At 37.2% G+C, this 14,236-nt stretch overlaps 1 protein-coding gene across 8 annotated transcripts in view; it reads right to left on the bottom strand.

The window, feature by feature from the left end:
- Positions 1-14,236, bottom strand: part of ARHGEF9 (Cdc42 guanine nucleotide exchange factor 9) — a 207,483-nt gene that overhangs the window by 15,216 nt on the left and 178,031 nt on the right. For all 8 annotated transcript variants that reach the window (XM_081221593.1, XM_081221592.1, XM_081221597.1 and 5 more), the window contains 2 exons: positions 11,582-11,825; positions 5,059-5,127 (listed from right to left, as the gene is read on the bottom strand). In XM_081221593.1, coding sequence (XP_081077719.1) covers positions 5,059-5,127; positions 11,582-11,825 — 313 coding nt within the window. The remainder of the gene's footprint in view (positions 1-5,058; positions 5,128-11,581; positions 11,826-14,236) is intronic.

Here is a 14,236-nt window from a genome sequence, read left to right as displayed (position 1 = left end):
CTCCAATATTTTGTAGATTGTTAATCTTAATTTTATCCTATAAGTCACACAGGCATACTTCACTCTTTTTGATTCTTTTTTTTTTTCCCCTACTCTGACTAGTCAATTTCAAATGACCTTTCTTTGACTTCACAGATACTTTCTGCTGGCTCACCAGGTCTGCTATTGATGCTCTCTATTGTATTTTTCATTTCATACATTGTATTCTTCAGCACTATAATTTGTTTGGTTCTTTTTATGATTTTGACTGTGTTAAATTTCTTATTTTTTTCATGATATTTTCCTGATTTTGTTGAATTGTTTCTATTGTAGCTCATTGAGCTTCCTTAAAACAACTATTTTGAACTGTTTATCATGCAAATCACAGATCTCCTGGTCTTTGTGTGTCAGCTTCTGGAAATTATTGCATTCCATTGATGATGTCCTGTTTCCTTGATTTTTCATATTCCTTCTAGTCTTGTGTTGCTGTCACCTCCTCCAGTTTTTATTGACTGGCCTCGTCTATACATCCAGGCATAGATTATTTGGTCTGGAACTTCTCCACTGGACTCTCAGACTTTTACAAAAACACTCTCATCTGTTGGTGAAAATCTGTGTCCTTTAGGGAGATGACAGTAGAAAACTATTTTGTCATTTTGAGGATACTGTCAGTTTTCAAAGGTGGTAAGTGTCAAAAAATACAAGGGTTCCAGAGGCCAAACAATTATATGTAGATATTAGGGAGGGAGTTTGGGAGTGCTCATTTTAATTTTTTAATTAAACTTTTTATTTTGAGATCATTGTTGATTCACATGCAGCTGTAAGAGAAAATATAGAGATATACCTTGCACCCTTTACTCAATTTCTCCAATATTACAGCTAGGAAATTAACATTGTTACAGGATACAGTCAAGAGGCAGAACATTTCTATCATCACAAGGATTACTCGTGTTACTGTTTTATAACCACACTCACTTCTTTCCTTTCCCTACTCCCTACTTAACCCATGGCAACAACTAATATGTTCCCTATTTCCAAATTATATCATCTGAAGAATGTTATATAAATGGAGTTATACCATATGTAACCTTTGGATATTGGCTTTTCTCAATCAGCATGAGTCCTTAGAAATTCTCCCAAGTTGGTTTATGTACCAATAGTTGGCTCCTTTTTATTGATGTGTTATATTCCATGGGATAGATGTACCAGAATCTGCTTAATTACACCCGTTGAAAGACACCTACTTTGTTTCTAGTTTGGGCTATTATGAAAAAGCTGCTATGGGTATTTGTTTAGAAGTTTTTAAGTGACAATAAGTTTTTGCTTCTCTGGGATAAATGCCCAGATGTGTCATTGCTGCATCATTTGGTAGTTGTATGTTTTATGTCTTAAGAAACTACCAAACTATTACATAAAATAGTGCTGTACTGTTTTACATTCTCAACAGCAAGGTATGAATGATTCTGTTTCCATGCACCCTTGCCAACATTTGGTGTTTTCAGAATGTTTTTCTATTTTAGCCTTTGTAATAGATATGTAATGATATCTCATTGTGGTTTTAATTTGCATATTTCCATTGATTAATGATGTTGAACATCTTTTCATGTGTGTAACTGATATCCATATATCCTCTTCAGTGAATTATCTGTATTTTGCCCATTTTCTAATTGGAGTGTGTAGTTTTGTTTGTTTGTTTTTACTATTGACATTTTTTTATAATTAATTAATTAATTAATTAATTAATTTATTTATTTATGGCTGTGTTGGGTCTTAGCTTCTGTGCAAGGGCTTTCTCTAGTTGCGGCAAGTGGGGGCCACTCTTCATCACGGTGCGCGGGCCTCTCACTGTCGTGGCCTCTCTTGTTGTGGAGCACAAGCTCCAGATGCACAGGCTCAGTCAGTAATTGTGGCTCAGGGGTCTAGTTGCTCTGCGACATGTGGGATCTTCCCAGACCAGGGCTCGAACCCGTGTCCCTTGCATTGGCATGCAGATTCTCAACGACTGTGCCACCAGGGAAGCCCTTACTATTGAGTTTTGAGAGTTCTTATATATTCTAGATACCAATGTTTTGTCAGATACATGGTTTGCAAATATCTTCCCTAGCCTGTAGCTTGTTTTTTCATCCTCTTTACATGGTCTTTCATGGGGCAAAATTTTCTATTTTGATGAGGTTAATTTTATCAATTTTTTATTTTATAGTTCAAGCTTTTGGTGTCAGTTCTAAGAACTTCTTTTCCTACACCTAAACCCTGACAATTTTCTCCTACTGTTTTCTATAAGTTTTGTAGCTTTAAATTTAAGTTCATTATCTATTTTGAGTTAATTTTTATAGGGTGTGAAATTAGGTTGAGATTATTTTTACTTTTGGCCTGTGGAAGCCCAATTGCTTCAGTGCCATTTGTTTAAAAGGCATCCTTCCTCCACTGAATTGCTTTTGTACCTTTTTGAAAAATCAGTTGGGCATATTTGTGTAGGTCTGTTTTTGGTTTCTCTATTCTGTTCCATTGATCTAACATGTCTATCCCTCTACCGACACCAAACTGTCTTGGTTATTGTAGCTATATAATTAGTTTTGAAATCAGGGTAGATTTATTACTCAAACTTTATTCTATTTCAAGTTTATTTTAGTTATTCTGGGGTACTCATTTGATTTTGAGCTGGCCCTAAAGCCTCTGGAGATGGGGACTGTACTCATGGCCCTAGGGAGCTCCATGATGACAAACTGAAATGGGTTGATGGACCAGGAATTAGCAACCAACTCCCAAGAAGTTATATATCAATTCTTAAAAACAATGCAGTGTAAAACGGCAAATGTAAAGTGAAAAGGCCTCCCTTGGAGCTAGGCTCTGTCCTCTTTGCTTTTCTTCCAGCTAGGCTTCCCCTCCTCCAGAAGAGTAGACTGAGTTAATAAGGTCCCATGGCATTACAGATTGTGTTGGAATCTGTATTAAATCTGAATTAGAGAAATCCTAACAACAATACTTCCCATCACTTCCAGGAAGGTGTTATTGGAAGAATTAAGAAAGCTGGCTTTCTCAGGTATCTGAGAGAACGCCCTTCTAGCTCTTCCTATGTATATGATAAAACTATTGAATTACTAAGCTGTACAATCACTTCTACATGTGTAGTGCCCTTGAGTCTCAAAATATATCAGTCACCAGAGCCCTGGACTAGGAGAGCCTTGAGAACTCGAAGTAGAAATAAGGGAATCAATTTTTAGGAATTCTGTGAAGTTTGAGACTAGATAAGTTTCTTTGAAGGCTTCAGGATTGCTATTAAACATGCAAACCTGTTTAGGTGAACCATTGTTTAAATATTGGGAGACAACAGAGGACCTGCAAGGGATAGCCTTGAGACAAGGCAGAGAAGGAACCTGACACAAAGGTTTGGTATGAGTGAGTAGGACTGTTTTCTAGTTTGTTGCTTTGTGCATGTTCCTCTGCTTTATGGTTTCTCAGTGAAAAGATAAGCCAGTTTCAGATAGACTTGAGGGAACTTGGGCTGAGGTAAAGGAACACCATCCCATCATGAAGGTCAGTGTGGTAGGGACAGTGGAGGAATTCAGAGTGAGAGAAGCTCAGGAGTTGAGAGCCTCCAGGAGACAGAGGTGGGCCAGTAGGACAGTAACCACTTTGTAGCCTGAGGACTGTCCAGGTGGCTGGGGCTCATATCTCTAAGGAAGAAGCACATTCTCTCAAAGGATTCTCCTATTCATACAGATCATAGACTTACTGTTATTAACTCCAGATTACTTTCTAAACTGTCATATTTTCACGCCTAAGAAGTTAGAAGTAGTTCCCTTTAATTCCCTATCTAAAACGAATCATATTTCCATGATGAGGGAAAGTGCCAGTGAGGGCCTCCCAAGAGTAAGAAGCAACAAACAGTTAGAAGGAAGGCCATGTCTAGCCAGAGGCCCAAGCCAGGTGCACTCCTCAATTGGAAATCAGATCTTCACAGGCACTCAGCCTCCTCAATGAAAAGGAACATCATTAGGAATAATTAAGGGTGCTTTACATGGCTGCTAGAATTTCAGGCAACTTAAATCTGATCATTTTATATGGTGACTCATTCTGAACCAAAGAGCCCTTTAAAAGAGCACAAGGGAGGACCTAGGGAAAGTGAAGTCTCATTAAGATTGCCTACCCTGGGGACAATGATAGTGGCTGTCAGTAATAGAAAGAGCTGTCAGTAATTGAGGCAAGACAAAAAAGTGAGCTGTTCTTTCCCATCATGGAGGATCATCAGAACCCTGAGATGGAGAGGAGAGAGCAGAAGACTTGGAGTCAAGCTGACTTAAGTTCAGAGTCACTTTATCCCAAAGATCCTCAGTTTCTTCATCTGGAAAATGGGGCTATTAATGCCTACCTTTTCAGGGGTACCATAAAAATGAAATGAAGGAACTTATATAAAATGACTGGTACTGAATAGGTTCTCGAAAAAAAGAAGGGATAGTTCCTACCTTTTGTTCAATTAAGCATTTTAATTTTTTCTAGTTCAGGAAAATGAGAAAATAAAGTTTCATTTCATATTCAAATTGATCCCCAAAGTATTTTTCTTTTTTAAATACTTTATGGTTCAAAAAGAGAATAACTATCTGAATCTTCTGTCTAGGTTCAGTTTGAAGTTGTCCATTCTGATTTGGGGTTCCTGATTCCACAAATGCTCCCAAACCAATGAAAGAATTGTTATGCACATATCCCTAATATATTTATACATATTAATAAATTCTACAAATTTATTATTGTCCAACTGTTTCTAAATCGTTAGTAAAGTTTAGTTTCTCTCTTTTATTTAAGTGAAAATAAAGGAAACAGAAGTTCTATTTTTTACCTGTAGCTAATGCGCTATCTTTGGATATGACTGCCTTAAATTATTCACTCCTAAGCCTTAAGTCTTTTAAGACCATTTGCCAACTGTCATCAGGGACACCTGGGTATCTGGACATTTCCCACCACCTCAAGTGAACTTCAGCATGGAAACAAGCCTAGGAATATGCAAGCACATAGCCTATGGCTTCTCAGTCTCACAACGAGAGTGGGTGAGGTCAGGGAGGTTGTAGTTAAAGGCAGTTTTACCTTTTTGTTTCGGGACTTTTCTCACAGTCATTGCAGCCTGCCTCTTCTGATTTTCAGAAATTTCAAAGCCTATAACATAAAAATACATGACTTTGTTATGAGAAACATAGACCTTTCTTAAATGTATAAATTAGTACAACTTTTCTGGAAGAGTAATTTTGCCAAGATATATCAAAAGTCTTGAAAAGCAAGAAAAGGAAAGTGCTCAGAAACTTGGACAAAGACTTACAACAATGCATTTCAATGTACAGAGGGGCAAAAAAGTGAGATCATGAGTTAAGAGGCTGTTAAATGGAGAATGGTTGAATAAAATATGGTGTAAAGTGGAAAAATGTTTCACAACCAAAAGCAAAAACACAAAAGAAAAGGAAAAAAATGAGTCAAAGATAAGTGATTACAACAGAAAATGTATACAGACTTAACGAAATTTTCAGAAGGAGAAAAAAAATTGAATGGCAAAAAGTAATTAATGAAATAACCAAAATGTCTGTGCAAGTTCTTTGTGAATTTTTTAATTGAGTTACTTGGTTTTTGGCTAATTGAGTTGTAGTAGTTCCTTATATATTTTGGAAATTATCAGATATATGGTTTGCAAATATTTTCTCCCATTTAATAGGTTGCCTTTTTGTTCTGTTGTTTCTTTCCTTTGCTGTGCATAAGCTTTTTCATTGTATGTAGTCCCACTTGTCTATTTTTGCTTTGCTGTCCATGTTTTTGGTGTAATATCCAAGAAATCATTGCCACAGACCAATGTCAAGAAGTATTTCTCCAATGTTTTCTTCTAGGAGTTTTTACAGTCTCCAGTCATATGTTTAAGTCTTCAGTTCACTTTGAACTGATTTTCATGTATGGTATAAGGTAGGAGTTCAATTTCATTCCTTTGCATGTGGATAACCAGTTTTCACAACACCATTCATTGAAAAACTATCCTTTCCCAATTGTGTATTCTTGGGAACCTTGTTGAAGATATGTTGAGTATATACATGTAGGTTTATTTCTGAGCTCCCTATCCTATTCCATTGGTCTATATGTCTGTCTATATGCCAACACCATACTGTAGCTTTGTAATATATTTAGAATCAGGAATTGTGATGCCCCCAGCTTTGTTCTTCTCTCTCATGGGTGTATTGTAGATCCTTATGAATTTTAGGATTGTCCTTTTTTTCTGTTTCTGTAAAAACTGTCATTGGAGGTTTAATAGGATCACATTGAGTCTATAGACGGCTTTCAGTAAAATGGATATTTTATCAACTTTGTCTTCTGTTCCATGAACGCAGAATGTCTATTTATTTATGTTTTCTTTAATTTCTTTCAGCAATATTTTGTAGTTTTCCGTGTACCAGTCTTTTACCGCCTTGGTTAAGTTTATTGCTAAGTATTGTATTCTTTCTGATGCAACTGTAAATGAGATTGTTTGCTTAATTTCTTTTTCAGAGAGTTTGTTGTTAGTGTATAGAAACACAACTTCTTTTTTGTGTTGACTTTTTATCCTACTAATCTACTGAATTCATTTATTAGATGTCAGAGCTTTTTGTGAAGACTTTAGGTTTTCTATACGTAAGATGATGTCATCTGCAAACAGGAATAATCTTACTTCTTCCTTCCTGATTTGGAGGCATTAATTAATTAATTAAGCCTAATTGCTCTAGCTAGGACTTCCACTACTATTTTGACTAGAAGTGTTGGAAGTGGGCATCCTTCTTGTACCTGATCTTAGAGAAAAAGCTTTCTGCTTTTCCCCCTTAACTATGATGTTAGCTGTGAGCCTTCCATACATGGCCTTTATTATGTTGAGGTAAATTCCTTCTATACCTTGAAAGTTTTTATCATAAAAGGGTGTTGAATTTTGTCAAATAATTTTTCTGCATCTATAAAGATGATCGTGTGATTTTTTTCCTTCATTTTGTTAGTGTGGTGTATCACATTAATTGATTTAGATATATTGAAAAATCCTTGTATCCCAGGGATAAATCCCACTTGGTCATGGTGTATGATCCTTTTATTGTGCTGCTGAATTTTGTTTACTAGTGTTTTATTGAGGATTTTCCCATGTATTTCATTAGGGATATTGGCCTGCAGTTTACTTTTCTTGTAGTGGAAGGTTTAATGCTGTTAAATACCCATTTGGACCCAAAGTCATCTACAGATACAATGCAATCCAATCAAAACCCCAATGGCATTTTTTTAAAGAAACAGAAAAATCAATCCTAGAATTCATGTGGGAACACAAAAGACCCATAATAGCTAAAGCAATCTTGAGAGAGAAGAACAAAGCTGGAGACGTCACAATTCCTGTTACAAAATATACTATGAAGCTACAGTAATTAAAACAGTATGGTGCTGGCATAAAGACAGACATATAGACCAACTGAACAGGAGAGAGAGCCCAGAAGAAACCCACACATAGACAGTCAACATATCTTTGACAAGGCTGCCAAGAGTACACAATGGGGAAAAGATAGTTTACTCAACAAATGGTTCTGTGAAAATTGGATATCCACATGCAAAGGAATAAAATTGAACTTCTACCTTACACCATACATGAAAGTCAATGTAAAGTGGACTGAAGACTTAAATGTATGACTTGAAACTGTTAAACTCCTAGAAGAGGGAAAAATCTTCTTGACAATGATGTCTTGGATATGATACCAAAAGCATAGGCAACAAAGCAAAAGTAGACAAATAGGACTACATCAAACTAAAATGTTTCAGCACAGCAAAGGAAAGAAACAACAGATTAAAAATGCAATCTATGGAATGGGAGAATATATTTGCAAACCATATATCCGATAAGGGGTTAATTTCCAAAATATGTAAGAAACTTCTATACTCAATAGCAAAATAACAAATAACTTGATTAAAAATAATGGGCAAAGGACTTGCATAGACATGTCCTCAAAGAAGTCATATAGGGCGTCCCTGGTGGCGCAGTGGTTGAGAGTCCGCCTGCCAATGCAGGGGACATGGGTTCGTGCCCTGGTTCGGGAAGATCCCACATGCCACGGAGCGGCTAGGCTCGTGACCCATGGCTGCCGAGCCTCCGCGTCTGGAGCCTGTGCTCTGCAACGGGAGAGGCCACAACAGTGAGAGGCCCACATACCGCAAAAAAAAAAAAAAAAAAAAAAAGAAAAAGAAAGAAGTCATATAAATGGCCAACAGGTATATAAAAAAGGATATCACTAATCATCAGGGAAATGCAAATCTAAACCATAATAAAATATCACCTCACTCCTGTTTAGAGAGCTATTATCAAAGAAACAAAAGATAATAAGTATTGGCAGGAATGTGGAGAAACTGGAACCACAGTAAACTGTTGGGAATTAAAATGATTTAGTCATTATGGAGGTTCCTCATAAAATTAGAAATAGAACTAACATATGATCCAGTAATCCCACTTCTTGGTATATATCCAAAATAACTGAAATCAGGATCTTGAAGAGATATCAGTACTCTTAGCTTCATTGCAGCATTATTCCCAATAGCCATGATATGGAAACAATCTAAATGTCTGAGGATGGATAAAGGGATAAAGAAAATGTGGTATGTATTTTTGTATACACACACACACACACACACACACACACACACAGAAGAATATTATTCATCCCTAAAAAGGAAGGGACTTCTGCCATATGTGACAACATGGATGAAACTGGAGGACATTTGCTAATTAAAATAATGCCATCACAGAAGGACAAATCCTGTATTTGTATGAATATGAGGTATCTAAACTAGTCAAACTCATAGATACAGAGAGCAGAATGGTGATTCTAGAGGCTGGAAGGAGGGAAAAATGGGAAGCTGCTTTTCTATAGCTATAAAGTTCCATGTATACAAGATATGAATGTCCTAGAGAATTGTTGTACAACAGTTAGCCTATGGCTAACATTACTATATTATGCCCTTAAAAACTTGTGAAAAGTATAGAGCTCATGGTAAGTGTTTTTCCACTTAAAAAAAAACAAGACAGGCTGAAGTCTCCCCCAAGAGAAGAAATTTTGCCTCACAGCTTCAGACTTACAAGCCCTATAGATGACAGCTTTGGCCTATGCCCATGAGTTCAAGCCTGCCCATTATCTTTGATTCCTGACTGCCTGGAGTTGCTTAGCCAGGCTTCACAATCACATAAGGAAATTCCTTATAATAAATCTCTTAATAATAATACATCTCCTATTGGTTATGCTTCTCTTATTGAACCTGACTGATACAAGGATTTATATTAGATTCTGTATTCTTCAACTGGAGAGTTACTTATGATAAATTATGTTTGAAAAAGCAAGTTACAGAGTAATATGTATAGTACAATATAATTTTTCTAAATAAAAATAAAGTCTTATGTGTATATATGTTTATATGGGCTTAAGATTAGTACAGAAAGAGGTACACCTAATTAATACTGATTATATCACACAGCTTAGGAGCAACAGAGAAGGAAAAAGAATGCTAAACTTTATTAAATTTCCATATGTGTTTAAACAGTTATTATGACCATGTATTTATTTTATAATTAAAAAATAAAAATAGAAAAACATAAAAATTATCATAAATTAATATGACAACCATAAAAAAATGATTAAAATGGTAAATGCTTTAGAGAAATGCTAATGATATAATTTTTAGTGAAAAATAAGGACATAAAATTATATCTATCCATCAAGAAGTGGCAGAAGTTGAAGGAGACAGGTATAAAGATTCAGCCACCCTAGTTTTTGTTTTGTTTTTTTTTTAGACACATAGAAGAAAAAAGATGGGAAGGAAATATATCAAAATGTTTACAAAAGTTATCTCTGGGTAGTATTTCATGTGTGATTTTTAGTTTTTTTCTTGTATTTTTTGTGTTTCTTTCACCCAGATTGCTTACAATGAAAATGATTTACTGTTATAATCAGACCAAAAACCTTAATATTTTAAAAAAGATAAACATAAGCTGTCAGGAAGTAAATTCTGGAAGCTTTTCTATTGTGTAGGAACCAGAGGGAATGGTATGAATCTTCAAGTTGATCTAGGGTTTGCAAAAAGCACACTAAGGCAATTCCTCTAATAGCACTAACAACCTAGGCAGGGTCAGAGGTTGCTGGCGCCTGCCATTGGGAGAAGCAGCCAGTAGCATTTCTGTAATGATTCCACATTATGTCCCAAAGCAGTGCCCATAGGCTGAAAGCAAATTGACTCCAATGGGACTTAAAGTGAATTATCAATATGCACTGTACCCTAAACCTGAGAAGACTAGGATAAGACTAAGCAGTGTCTTTCTGATTACCCTTCCTTGCCTCTGGACCATTTCAATCACTAACACTTCAGATAGGAGAATACATTTGCACCAGGACTCAAATGGTAGGCCCATTTTTCTAGAGGCAGTTTCTACCAACTTGAACATACAGGTGTTTTAAGGTATAATTCTCCTCCATTATAAGTGAGTCAAAAACAGAAACTCTTGTGTCTTCTCATGAAATTTCAATGCCTGGCTGGTTGGTATTTTTATGCCAGAAAGGCAGGACCATGAGTAAGAGACCAGATAGTACTTTGTAAACCACAAAGCTAAAGCCTAAATCCCACAGTTGGAAAGCAGCATAAAAAGTATCTCTACCAGCTATATTCCCTTCAGAAAGGAAAACAACTTATTTCAAGCCAAAGAGTATAGTTTAGTATGATTCTAAATCGTGCAAGTGGTCATGGTTTTAGACACTGTTATATTTCTATAATTTACTTTAAAATACTTTCATAAAGAGTGCATGATATATACATGCACATTAATTAAAATCTATACTCTAGGGGCATTTAGTTAACATCTAAATGCCCTAATCAGGAATATACACTCAAGAGGAGCAGTTCAGTCACCTTAATGCAGGAGGCCTAATTAGCCTAATACATGTTAAAAATGAATTTTCACTGATAAAAAAAGAATTCTGTGCAAGATGTGCCCTGGCCACAAAAGTCTTACAGGCACTTTAGCCCTCACAAGAACTAGGTATAAGAATCCAGTGAGCCCTACAGCCTATACATACACTTCAGAAGGAAGCCTGAAGTTTAAGATTGAAAATGGGTACTATATTTTGGCCCTTGTCAGAGGATTTTGTCACTAGACTCTGACTAGGAACTTAGCTGAATCCTATATGTTACCAAATCTGCCTTGACTAACCTAACCTTTTTACAGAATATGCTGCTATGTATCTAAGGACAGAGTTGGGACTTCATTGAAAGGACAGAACAGGCTCTATGACTGGTTTTGTGTTTGTTTGCTAATAAATTTTTGTATGTTTGGGAGAATCGAGCCTGAGGTTTTATTTCAGTGTAATAATCTTATCTAGTAATGAGAATGTAGGGGGCACCAACCTCTATCACTTAACCCTGACTAATAGAAACTATTAGTATCTACCAAAAATAACCTAATAATAGGGGACCACCAAAGTGGATTAGGTTAGTTTGCAACAAAAATCTTCTCTGCCTCTGAAAAAATGAAAACTAATTTAACTCACTATGTTCTTCATAGCCATATTCTTCTTTCTCCTCTCAGGTCACTTACCGATTTTTTCATCTTCCTGCACCATTTTCCTCTCTTCTCTGAAAGCCCTGAGCCAGCGTATCTTCTCCTCCAACTTCTTGGCAAAGAATAGGTGAATCTCCTCAGTTTCCTTGTTATGAAGCTTGAAGGCATTTTTCATGCTGACATTGAAGTCATCATCTCTGCCATCTTCAATGTCAACTACCTCATATTTATCCATATCAATGCGGCCTTTGTAGTACAGGATGTCTCTCCGGATCAGGTCCTAGGTAGGAAGAAAGAGAAGGCTTTTTGTTGAAGGTATGTGGAGAGTGGGTACCAGGAGACTTGGCACATGGGCGTAGCAGGATGCTAACGTTGCCATTGTTCTGGAGTATCAATGAGGGGTGGTTTGGTCTAAATTTGGGCAGGTTAGCTTAGTGTATGACACTAATAGTTGGTTAACTAGATGCTCTTAGAGAAAGCCTCTGGCCTACATCCATAGACTTTGTCTCAGACCTCAGCCTCAATCCATATATGTGTTTGCAAGACTGCTGATGGGAAGTAGGAAGCAGTAAGCCACACAAGCACAGTTAGCAAGGGCTTTTCCTCTTCCAAAATATTTGCAAGCCTTTCAGAAGTATGAAATGAACTGTTTGGTTGCCTGCAGTATACTCAGGAATCCAAGCAAGCCAATGAGACTTGCATATCAGAGGGGAGATGAGTGATAATAGTAGTTAGGTGGCCACAGGCTGCTAGCCAGGAAAGATTACTTAGTGAAGGTTGAATATTTAGCACTCTGGGGAGTTTTGGAGAAGGCCTAGTCTAGCAGGAGAAATGGGGGGAAAGTGAATAAAGAGCTTCATATATTGGCATGGATGAATCTCACAAATCTTATTCTGTGAGAAAAATAAAAGTTGTAGTTGGATACAAAGAGTATATTTCCTATCTGTTATGACTTTTGTTTTGTTCTTGGGTACACAGAATTGAATCCCAATTCTCAGTCCATGAGACACTCATCATTACTCAATGCATAGTGCTCTGATTTCTCTATTTATTTACTTACTTATTTTTTTTCTTTTGTGGTACGCGGGGCTCTCACTGTTGTGGCCTCTCCCATTGCGGAGCACAGGCTCTGGACGCACAGCATCAGCGGCCATGGCTCACGAGCCCAGCCGCTCCGCAGCATGTGGGATCTTCCCAGACTGGGTCACGAACTCATGTCTCCTGCATCGGCAGGCGGACTCTCAACCACTGCGCCACCAGGGAAGCTCCTTACTTACTTTTAATGATGTATTGAGTTTTGGTGAACCCACTGCTCATTCCAAAAGCTACGACACCAAGGCAACCTCCATATTGAATCACATGCTCATCATTCCCCTGGTTTCTTTTCTATATAGTTTTATCTCATCTATATCTATTCCATTTATATAAGGTTTAAAAACATACAAAACAATGCCATCTAATGTTTAGGGATACATACATATGTACAATGATTATGTAAAAATATACAACCATGATACATGCCAAATTAAAGAGAGTACAGAGAGGAGAATGGGGATAAGTGAGAAGGAAGGGAATAAAAGAGGGAGAGGATAAAGACTGTATTTGTAATGATTTATTTCTTAAGTTGGATAGTGCGTGCTCATAATATTGTTTTTATATCTTTCTGAATATGAAGAATTTCATGAGTTAAAAAAAGAAAAAAAGAGGGGTGGATGAAATGACCTGTGGGTCTTTGGAATGTAAGGTCTGATAAGTAACTGTCTCACAATGATCTTTCAGCCCCTCCTCCTCTCAGCACTGCCCTCAGCTTCCCTTGAAAGCACACCTACTGCTGCATGTGATATGGATGAGTCTGTCCAAGGAGGGCCCCAATGAGCCCTGCTCTGACAGATGTCTTCTACTAGAAGCAGGGGCCATTTCTGGCCAACTCTCCCTCTTCTCTGCTATATTTGGCCTTCTAGACTATCTGATAGAGTCAGAAATGTTCATTAATTTTTATTACCATTACATGGTCTGGTTAAACTATTCTCATTTTCCTGAATTGTCTGACATGCCTCACAGTTCGCAGCTGCAGGCTACCTGCAAAGGATTTGCCTTTGGCCACTCACATTCCCAGTCCTAACTCTTCACACTGCATGGTAAACTGGGCTTTTCTGTAGGGCTTGGGAAGGCTGTCTTTAAGGATTCCCAGCATAGCTCTATCAATCTCAAAGCCCCAGGCTGGGAAATACAGGTGTTGATAAATTGCTTTGCAAAAAATAACAATCATGGTGGTTTTTTTTCCTTCCATAGTGATTATACATATAAATAGGCTTTCGAGTACAGATGGGTTCTGATCTGTTGGGTAACCTTGGCACCAAGTTTATAGGAGAGAGATAGGTCTGCTGTACGGAGTGGGACAATGTAGCTCCAAGCTTGTTTCAGAGCCTGGATTCCTTTCACCATGCTCAAAGTGGACAAGCTCAGTCCTGCCAAAAGGATGTGGTGGCACCCATGCACTGACTTCCATAATCCCCAGGAACACTTTGTGAAACATATGAATAAAAAGTAGGCCCTGTTAGGCTAATATAACTACAAAAACAGAACAAGCTGAGGAGAATGGATCAATGTAATCTACTTTGATCTTGTAAAATCTTGAAACCTGCCTTACAATACATAATACAAATACACACAGACCTGGACCACACAGCT

Source organism: Mesoplodon bidens, assembly GCF_964165515.1.
Source record: "Mesoplodon bidens genome assembly, chromosome: X".
NCBI lineage: Eukaryota > Metazoa > Chordata > Mammalia > Artiodactyla > Ziphiidae > Mesoplodon > Mesoplodon bidens.
The sequence above is the reverse complement of the archived record's forward strand: the minus strand, read 5'-3'. Positions and strand labels throughout refer to the sequence as shown.